Genomic DNA, 10,000 nt, shown 5'->3' with positions numbered 1-10,000 from the left:
TAGGGGTTGGGGTCCGGGTTTTAGGCCTAGGGTTTAGGGTTTAGGGTTTAGGGTTTAGGGTTCAGGGATTAGGATTTAGGTTTTAGGGTTTGGCGTCTAGGGTTTGGAGCCCAGGCATTGTGTGGAAGTGACCCTGTGGTCATTGCTGCTCTCCCTCCTTAAACGGGCCACTTGGTTTGGGGCCTAGGGTTTGGGGTTTAGGGTTTAGGGTTTAGGGTTTAGGGTTTGGCAGAGATATCCAGCAGCCGAAACCCTAAACAGATGGAACCTAAAGTACCACAAAGCAGCAGCAGCAGCAGCAGCAGCAGCAGCAGCAGCAGCAGCAGCAGCAGCAGCAGCAGCAGGGCTTCGCTCGTTTCCCAAGCTGAAGTCAAGAACTTGACTACTTTATTTATTTATTTATTTATTTATTTATTTATAATTTATTAATTTGTTTATTTATTTATTTATTTTGTTTTGGCCTCTCCAGCTCAAAGAAGGAACAGAGAGCCGCGGAGAGAAGCCTGCGTGCTCGGCCCTAAACCCTAAACCCTAGGCTCTAAACCCTAAACCCTAAACCCTAAACCCTAAACCATAAACCCTATACCCTCGGTCTGAAGATGCGCGGCTAAATTTTAGTTCGGGACTCCAGAGCTGAAGGGCGAGCGCCAAGCCCTTCTAAGCCCTAAACCCTAAACCCTAAACCCTAAACCCTAAACCCTAAACCCTAAACCCTAAACCCTAGATCTACTACGGCTGGGCGGCCCAAGCCCCAGCTCAGTCTAGAGTCTCTCTTTAGTTTCTCCAGAGTCCCCAAATATACTTTTCTCGAAAGGGCAAACACAAGCCAACAAACAAAACATGAAAACTTCCAACTCAGCCCCCTGGGGCCCCCAGGGGCCCCTAATGCCATCTGAACAAATCCACCAAAACAAAGGCCTCGGGGGGCCCCAGGGCCTCGGGGGGCCCCAGGGCCTCGGGGGGCCCCAGGGCCTCGGGGGGCCCCAGGAGGCCTACAGGGCCCCGGGGCCCCTAGGGCCCCAGGGGCCCCAGGGGCCCCAGGGGCCCCAGGGGCCCCAGGGGCCCCAGGGGCCCCAGACGCCCCAGGGGCCCCAGACGCCCCAGGGGCCCCGGGGGCCCCGGGGGCCCCAGGGGCCCCAGGGATCTCAACGGTTTCAGGGGGTTCGAGGGCCCCAATTGCCTCAGGGGCCCTGGGGGCCCCAGGGGCCCCGGGGTCCCGAGGGGCCCCAAGATGGTCAGCAGCAGCAGGGGTTCCAGGGGCCCCAGGGGCCCCCTGATGAAGTGCAGCAATGCGGAAAACCCCAAGGGCCCCCTGAGGGGCCCCCCGAGGGGCCCCTCGAGGGGCCCCCTCAGGGGCCTCCACGGCCTTTTGTGAGGACCACAAAGACCCAGGCCTTGAGGGTACAGCATATTGCTGCCAAGATACTTGGCCTGCAGCAGGGGGCCCCCCGGGGGCCCCTGGGGCCTTGGGAGGCCCCCCAAGGGCCCCCAGGGGGGCCCCCAGGGCTTCAGAAGGCCCTTCAGGGGCCCCAGGGGCCCCAGGGGCCCCTGGAGAAGGCACAACGTGGGGGGCCCCTGGGGCCCCTGCAGCGTCAGGGTACTGGGGAAAGGGGGGCCCCCGGGGGCCCCCGGCGTTTGCTGGAGGCCCTAAAAAGAGACAAAAAGGGTACACTTCAAGAAAAGGAAAAAGAAACAAAAGAGACCCTTGTGGGGCAGTTTGTCAAACATAAAAACTTCGGGGTCGTCCCCAAATATATCAAAGTGAGACAGGGTTTAGGGTTTAGGGTTTAGGGTTTAGGGTTTAGGGTTTTGGGGTGTTGAAGCGCTGCGCTTGAACAGCCGGGCCCCGAAGGCTGTACTGCCTCTTCTCAAAGTACAGGTCCTAGGGTTTAGGGTTTAGGGTTTAGGGTTTAGGGTCTACGGGAAAGCTTTCAGGGGTTGCTTCTCAGGCCCTCCGTGCTGCTGCTGAGGCCAGGCTAAGGGGGGGGGCCCCTGTGAGCTTTTGGCAGAAGCTGAGAGGCAGCGGCTGCTGGAAGTGATGAAGCAGCAGCAGCAAGACGCAGAGGTCAGCCAGCTAGCTAGCTAGCTAGCTAGCTAGCTAGCTAGCCAGCTAGCTAGCTAGGTAGCTAGCCAGCTAGCTGCCCTCAGCTAGCTGGCTAGCTAGCTAGGTAGATAGCCGGCTAGCTAGTTGTTCAGGAAATAAGAAACTCCTAGTTAGCTAGCTAGCTGGCGAGTTGCCTAGCTAGCCAGCCAGTTAACTCGCAAGCTAGCTAGCCAGCCAGTCAGCTAGCTAGCTAGATAGCTAGCTAGCCAGATAGCTAGCCAGCCAGTTAAGCAACTAGCCAGCTTGCTAGCTAGCTAGCCAGCCAGTTGACTAGCTAGCTAGCTAGCTAGCTAGCTAGCTAGCTCGTTGGGCGGTGAGTTCGACAGGCGCGCTGTGATGCATCCTGCTTCAAAGCCTAAAGCCTGTTTCCTGGGCGCTAAACCCTAAACCCTTTTTTGTGGTTTGCTGCTGCAGAAAGCCCTAAGCGAGCTGCCCATTGCCCTCAAGACGCAGCGGCAGCTGCAGCAGCAGGAAAAGCTGCTGCGGCTGCTGCTGTCGCTAGACAAAGAAATAGACAAGTTAGAAGCAGCAAGGGGAGTCCCCTCTCGCCAAGGGTTTAGGGTTTAGGGTTTAGGGTTTAGGGTTTAGGGTTTAGGGTTTAGGGTTTAGGGTTTGGGGGCTAGAGGGGAAACTGGGCGCAGCGAGATCCACGAGGTGTATGTGCACCTCAGTGCGCTGTTGCACCTTTCTGTCAAATTAATTAAACGACTTTTCAACAAATTTATTTATTTATTATTTATTATTTATTATTTATTTATTTATTTAATTTATTTAATTATTTAATTTATTTAATTTATTTAATTATTTTATTATAAAGTAGTTTGACTCAGGATTTGATTTCTGCCCCTAAAAGCACCTCAGGGAAGTACTGTTTTTGCAAGCCGCTCTGTAAACCCTAGACCCTAAACCCTAAACCCTAGGCCCTAAATAAACCCTAAACCCTAAATAAACCCTAAACCCTAAACCCTATGACCTACACCCCAGCTCGTAAACAGTTAACCAGGAAGCGTGCCAAGGGAAGTTCTCCCCAGGGGTTTAGGGTTTAGAGTTTGCTCTGAGAAGACCCTCTATGGTTGTTTAGGGTTTAGCACTCAGGGTTTAGGGTTTAGGGTTTAGGGCTTTAGGGTTTAGGGTTTAAGGTTGAGAATCGGCTGCGTTCTGCGTCATGCTGCTGGCGCCCACTCTAGGGTTTAGGGCTTGGTCGTTAGGGTTTAGGGTTCAGGGTTTAGGGTTTAGGGTTTAGGGTTTAGGGTTTAGGGTTTGGAGGGTCGAAGCAGAACAGCGCGACAAAGTCTTTGGCGCTTTGTTCACTTTGCTGCTGCCTGGGCAGCAGCTGCTGCTGCTTTTGAGGTGTACGTACACCTGAAAACGAAAGAAGAATTAAATTGGATTTTTCGTTTTTCAAAAAAGCTGCAGAGTTTGACTTTTTGTGTTTTTACCCGTGGGGGTTTGCTGCTGCAGAAGTCCTTTTGCGCAATCTGGGGCAAAAGTGGCCGTTTTTTCCCCGTTTTTTGAATTAAATTGAATTAAATTAAATTAAATTGCATTAAATTAATTATTTATTTCATTTGTTTGAAATTTGTTTCCAAAAACAGCAAAAAGCAACGCTGCAGCGCAGCCGGACCAGCAGCAACTCGAGATCGACCACTCCCCGCCGTGCAGACACCGAACACCCACAAACCCTAAACCCTAAACCCTAAACCCTCAACCCTAAACCCTAAACCGGCTTTTTCAAGATTCATCGCGAGCGTCAAACCCTAAACCCTAATTTAACTCTTATTCTCAAGTGCAAACCCTAGAAGACTTCCAGTCTTCTCTCTGCTTGGTGTCTCGGTCTGCTGCTTTGAGGCCGGACCAGCCTCGAACCGCCAAACCTAAACCCTAATTCCCAAACCCTAAACCCTAATTCGTTGCTTTTGGCGGTTATTATTCGCAGTTTGGAACTATTAATTGGCAAACAACTTTTTCTTCCACCCAAACGAGCCCTGGTCTGCTCTCTGGTCCGCGGCGTTCCTCCGTCGGCTCGGCGAGGGTTTAGGGTTTAGGGTTTAGGGTTTTCGCGGCTTTTTGCGGCTTTTTCGCGTCTTTTTTTCTTTTAAACCCTAAAATGGGCCGCCTTTCTTCTCCAGCTTCCAGCAGCAACAGCTTCGAGCCCCGGGGCAGCAGCTCGAGCTCTTCAGGTGTACGTACACCCCAAGAGCCACCCCACGCTGACCCTTTGCTGCCTCCTTACGGGGGGGCCCTGGTGGCCACAGAGGACCATGGGGGCCCCCTGGGGGCCCCCCAGGGGGCCCCGGGGGGGCCCCTGTTGTCCCCTCTGGAGGGGCCCGTGAAGGACGGCGTGGAGGGCTTCTTCCTCGAGAGGGGCCCCCGGGGGGCCCCCAGGAGGGGCCCCCTCAGGAGCCAGGTGGGGGGCCCCCTGTTGGCTCTCGCTGCTCTTGGGTTGATTTTTGGGGCCCTAGTGGCTGGACTTCGCCGGCGGCAGGGGGCCCCTGCTGCAGCAGCAGCAGCAGAAAAGGGCGCTCTGACAGCAGCAGCAGCAGCAGCAGCAGCTCGCGAGGAGTTTGGCTCCGGGGCATTTCCTTATCTGCTTGACGAGGAGGGGAGACACCGCACTGCAGCAGAAGCAGCAGCAGCAAGAAGAGCAGAAGCAGCAGCAGCAGCAGCAGACGACGAGAAGGCAGCCTTGACAGCAGCAGCAGCAGCAGCAGCAGCTCGCGAGGAGGCCGGCTCGTTGCCTTACCCTTTTTGGATTGACGGCGGTGAACACCCCACAGCAGCAGCAGCAGCAGCAGCAGCAGCAAGAGCAGCAGCAGCAGAGGCCGAGTCCGAGGACTCCTCGCTGGCAGCAGCAGCAGCAGCAGCTCTGGAGGATTCGGAGTCTCCGCCATTTTACTTTACTTTGAGCGAAGAAGGCTCGCACTCCACAGTAGCAGCAGCAGAAGAAGCAGCAGCAGCAGGAGCAGCAGCAGCAGCAGCAGGGGAGGAAGCAGTTTCGCCGAGCGGAGCAGCAGCAGCGCCGACTGCAGCAGCAGCAGCAGCAGCAGCACGGGAGGAGAACGGCTACACAGTGTTCCCCTTTGTGTACGAAGACGAGGAGAGACACCCCACAGCAGCAGCAGCAGCAGCAGAAGCAGCAGCAGCAGAAGCAGCAGCAGCTGACGCAGCAGCAGGGGCGGGCGCGCTGACAGCAGCAGCAGCAGCAGCAGCAGCACGGGCGGAACTGGGGGAGACTTTGCCTTCGCTGCACTTGGAAGAAGGCCCGCTGCAGCCAACTGCAGCAGCAGCAGCAGCAGCAGCAAGAGCTGCTGCTGCTCCCTCGTTCTTCCCGCTGTTTCTGTCTCCGCAGGGGCCCCTCTGCGAGGCCTTCAAGGAACATTTTGCTGCTGCTTCGCTGCAGCAGTTCGTGGCCCGCAGCCAGCAGCAGGGCTTCCTGGGGGGCCACGAAGAAGCTCTTGTCTCTTTTTATTCTTTTTATTTGGAGACAAAAGAGCCTCAGGCTTTTCAAGAAAGTCCCAAAACTGACAGAGAAAGGAGACAGAGGGACTGGGCCCTCTTCCGCATGCACCAGGCGCTGCTGCACAGCCACGAAGCTGCTGCGCTCAACAGACTCAAGGAACTGTCTCTTTCCAGCAGCAGCAGCAGCAGCAGCAGCAGCAGCAGCAGCGAGGCCGCGGGCAGCGCGGAGGCCCCCGGCGCCGCGCAGCAGCAGCAGCAGCAGCAGCAGCAGCAGCAGGAGCAGCGGGAGCAGCCGGGGAGCCCGGAGCAGCAGCGGGCGGAGCGGGAGCAGCAGCTGCTGCAGCGGCAGCAGCAGCTGCTGCAGCGGGAGCAGCAGCTGCTGCAGCAGCAGCAGCAAACGGCGGAAATCATGGAGGAAGTGAAGCAAGCTGCGCAGCTGCGACTCGAAGCAGCAGCAGACTGGCTCCTCTATCATCTGGAAGCAGGACTAAACCCTGAAGAAGAGTTGGGGCCCCCCGTTCATACCCTTTTGAGGGCCCAAGAGGTCTTTTACTTGAAGCTGCTGCGCAGCTTGGGGGCCCCCCTGGGGCCCCACAGCAGTACCCACTTCACGGGGGACCCGCGGGAGGTCTACCGCTGGACCATCCGCGAGTTCTTCCCCGAAGAGGACAGCTGGATGCAGTACTTGCTGCCTTGAGCAGCAGCAGCAGCAGCAGCAGCAGCAGCAGCAGCAGCAGCGGAGGCGGCGGCGGCGGCGGCGGCGGCCTGCTGCAGCAGCTGCAGCAGCAACGGCGGAATTGGCCGGCAGCAGCAGCCCGCTGCAGCAGCAGCAGGTGCAGCAGCAGCAGCTGCAGCAGCAACGGCGGAATAAGCCGGCAGCAGCAGCCCGCTGCAGCAGCAGCAGCCCGCTGCAGCAGCAGCAGCCCGCTGCCGCAGCAGCAGCAGCAGCAGCAGCAGCTAGGTTTGGGGCCGTGGAGTGCTTTATTTATTAGAGACAATTAACTTAAAGGAGACAAAGGAGACACAAATGGCACTGTTGGGCTGTCTGTCTCTCTTTGCTGCTCTTGAATTAATTATTATTTGCAAAAGTTTATTCAAATTCAATAATGCCTTTTCCACTTTATTTGTTGTCTAGTTCTTTGTCGGAAGAGAAGCCAGAAAGAGACTCGCGCAGCAGCAGCAGCAGCAGCAGCAGCAGTTGCAGCAGCAGCAGCAGCAGTTGCAGCAGCAGCAGCAGCAACAGCTAGGTCGACAGCAGCAGAGCTACAGCTGCAGCAGCAGCAGGAGCTGCTGCTGCTGCTGCTGCTGCTGCTGCTGCTGCTGCTGAGGCTTGTTCTGGCTCCATTCGGCTCTTCAGAAGGCGAAATAAAATAAAATGAATTTGAATGTTTGAAATAAATTTAATTTGTTTATTTTAATGCAGATCAATAATTGCACTTTCTGCTTTTTCCATTTTCTCCTTTTGTTCAAAAGGGGGCCCCCGTTGGCACTGGCGGGGGCCCCACAGGTCCAGCCCCAAAGCAGCAGCTGCATGCGCAAAGTAGCAGCAGCAGCAGCAGCAGCAGCAGCTGCTGCTGCTGCTGCTGCTGCTGGTGCGGCAGTTGAAGGGGCAGCAGCAGCAGGTGCTGCTGCTGCTGCAGCTGGTGCGGCAGTTGGAGCGGCTGCAGCAGCAGTTGCTGCTGCTGCAGCTTGCTGCAGCAGCAGCTTGCTGCTGCAGTTGAAACGGCTGGAGCTGGAGTTGCTGCTGCAGCAGCCAGTGGCCCTGCTGCTGCAGCTTTTGGGGTGTACAGACACCGCAGGAGGCTGTGGGGCCCCCCTGGCTGGGTGGGCTTTTGAGGTGTACGTACACCCCAACAAGCGGGTACTTAAATATATTTCTGTAGATTTGAAAAACGAATTTATTTATTGCAATTGAAATTAATTAATTATTTCGAATTAATTATTTATTTCTCGACACAACTAGTGTCGTTTGACTCTGCTGCTGCAGGGGCCTTTTTGCTGCTGCTGCTGCTGCCCCGACAGCAGCAGCAGCAGCAGCTGCAGCTGCTTCGTAAAGTAGGTGCAGGTGCAAAGGGCCTAGGAGACAAAGTGCAGCAAATTAAAAACATTAACTTTTTTATTTATATTTATTTATTTATTTTTTATTTTTTATTTGTGGTTATTTGTCTATTTATATTTATATTTATTTATTTATTTATTTATTTATATTTATTTAGTTTGATAGTAGAATGAAAAGCAGAAATTCAGTTAAGACAAGGCGCTGAGTCAGGAACAAAAAAGGACAATTAAAAGAAAGTAATTTAAAAAGAGACAATTGAAAGAAAGTAATTTAAAAAGAGACAATTAAAAGAAAGTAATTTAAAAAGAGACAATTAGAAGAAAGTAATTTAAAAGGAGACAGTCAAAAAGAAAGTAATTTAAAAAGAGACAATTGAAAGAAAGTAATTTAAAAATAAAAAGACAATTAAAAAGAGAGTATTGAGAGAAAGTAAATTAATTAAAAGCAATTAAAAAAGAAAATTAAACAGAGACAAATGAAGAAGAAATGGATAAGGAGACAGGCTAAAGAGCATGCATGCAAAGTATATTTAAATGCATTTAATTGCATTTAATTGCATTTAATTGCATTATTTTATTTAAGAACATTTAAATGCATTTAATTGCATTATTTTATTTATTTTTGTAAAAACAAAAATATAAATTGCATGCATGGATCTACTGAAAAGCAAATGGCTGCTGCGGTGTATGTACACCTCAAGGAGACACTCACCTCAGCTTCCGAAAGCGTCGCCCACCGCCGCCCTTGCTGCTGCTGCTGCCGCTGCTGCTGCTGCTGCTGCTGCTCTTGCTGCTGCTGCTGCTGCTCTTGCTGCTGCTGCTGCTGCTGCTGCTGCTGCTGCTGCTGCTCTTGCTGCTGCTGCTGCTGCGCATAGAACACGTAGACGCTGTGAGACTGGTGGCTGAACTGGTGCGTGACGCTGCCGAGCTGCAGATACACCCGAGCTGTATATACACCCGAGCTGCATGTACACCCGAGCTGCAGATACACCTGAGCTGTATGTACACCTCAACTGCAGCTAGCTGCACTTGCAGATAAATGCATTTTTGTTTTTTTAATTTTAATTTAATTTATTTATTTAAATTAATTTTAAAGTTGCTGGAGAAAGTGGCTGCAGAAGACTTGGTTTGCCCGTGAGCGAAAAGCTCGAGGGTTTCTTCACAGTTGAGCGTTTAGGGTTTAGGGTTTAGGGTTTAGGGTTTAGGGTTTGGAATTCACGTAGTGGATTGAGTCTTTCGCATCGCCTTCAGTGTTCAGCAGCTCGCCCCATTGCTGCAGCAGACAAAAGCCACAGCAGCAGCAGCACTAGCAGCAGTGGCAGCTTCTGCTGTCACTGCAGCAGCAGCAGCAGCAGCAGCAGCTGTTGCTGCTGCTGCTGCAACTGCATGCCCTGTTGGCTCTTCAAACTGCGTCACGCGTGCGGCTGCTACAATTGCAGCGGCAGCAGCAGTTGCAGCAGCAGCAGCAGCAGCAGCAGCTGCTGCTGCTGCTGCTGCTGCTGCTGCTTGCAGTTTGGGTCTTGCCTTGGCGAGGGTCTCCTTGGCCCTTCGGATTTGCTGCTGCTCCCCGATTTTATTCTTAACATCAGCAGCAGCAGAAGCAATTTGCTGCTGCTGCTTGTTTTCTTTTTTATTAGCAGCAGCAGCAGCAGCAGCAGCAAAAGTAATTGTCAAGGGGCCCCACTGACGCGCCAGCAGCCCTTCTTCAGCCCTCATCTCCAGCAGTACCCTCATGGGGGGCCCCCCTGAGGTGCAGCAGTTCTTCTTGGGGGGCCCCCCAGTTCTGGGGGCCCCCCCTGGCGGGGGGCCCCCAAACGGGTGGGGGCCCCCCAGGGGGGGCCCCCCTGACAGAATGAATAAAGAGAGGACCTCAATTTGCTGCTTCTTGCTGCTCTTTTTGGAAACCCGGAGAGGGTACTTGCCGGCAATGCCGCAGGCCTGCAGCAGCAGCAGCAGCAGCAGCAGCAGCAGCAGCAGCACAAGCGGGCCAGGGCAGAGAGGCGCAAAGTCAACAGCAACAGCAGCAAAAGGAGCAGCAGCAGCAGATGCAGGAACAGCAGCAGAAACAACAACAGCAACAAGAGCAGCAGCAACAGCAACGAGAGCAAAAGCAGCAGCAGCAACAAGAGCTGCATCCGCAGCAGCAACAGGCCAGAAGCAACGAAAGCAGCAGCAGCAGCAGCAACTGCAGCAAATGGAGCAGCAGCAGCGAAAGTAGCAGCAGCAGCAGCAGCAGCAGCAGCAGCAAGGCTCACGTCAGAGGTCTCTTGTTCAGTGCAGATTGCGCAGCTGCAGCAGTGGCCTTTCCGAGCTGCTCGGCCCTCTTCTTCTGCTGCTGCGATGCACCACGAGCGGACTGCAGCAGCAGCAGCAGCAGCA

General features: G+C 54.0%; 3 protein-coding genes across 3 annotated transcripts in view; all 3 read left to right on the top strand.

Annotated features, from left to right (window-relative positions):
- Positions 1-840: 840 nt before the first annotated feature.
- ENH_00043780 (hypothetical protein) lies at positions 841-2,671 on the top strand (the record flags this gene model as incomplete). Its single annotated transcript, XM_013585404.1, has 3 exons — positions 841-1,761; positions 1,976-2,065; positions 2,519-2,671. 3 exons carry the CDS (start codon positions 841-843, stop codon positions 2,669-2,671), a joined length of 1,164 nt encoding a protein of 387 aa, XP_013440858.1.
- Positions 2,672-4,211: 1,540 nt separating this feature from the next.
- On the top strand, positions 4,212-6,260 carry ENH_00043770 (hypothetical protein, conserved; the record flags this gene model as incomplete). The annotated part of the gene is made up of 1 exon (XM_013585403.1): positions 4,212-6,260. One exon carries the CDS (start codon positions 4,212-4,214, stop codon positions 6,258-6,260), a length of 2,049 nt encoding a protein of 682 aa, XP_013440857.1.
- A 3,093-nt stretch (positions 6,261-9,353) lies between these two features.
- The window catches only part of ENH_00043760 (hypothetical protein), a gene marked incomplete at both ends in the record, with an annotated part of 718 nt that continues 71 nt past the window's right edge, over positions 9,354-10,000 (top strand). Inside the window, 2 exons of the mRNA XM_013585402.1 lie at positions 9,354-9,439; positions 9,558-10,000. The exon at positions 9,558-10,000 is cut by the window's right edge and continues 71 nt beyond it. Of these exons, the coding sequence (XP_013440856.1) occupies positions 9,354-9,439; positions 9,558-10,000 (529 nt within the window). The remainder of the gene's footprint in view (positions 9,440-9,557) is intronic.

Source organism: Eimeria necatrix, genomic scaffold, assembly GCF_000499385.1.
Source record: "Eimeria necatrix Houghton genomic scaffold, Enh_scaff327, whole genome shotgun sequence".
Classification (NCBI taxonomy): Eukaryota; Apicomplexa; class Conoidasida; order Eucoccidiorida; family Eimeriidae; genus Eimeria; species Eimeria necatrix.
This window is presented reverse-complemented; position numbering and strand designations above follow the sequence as displayed.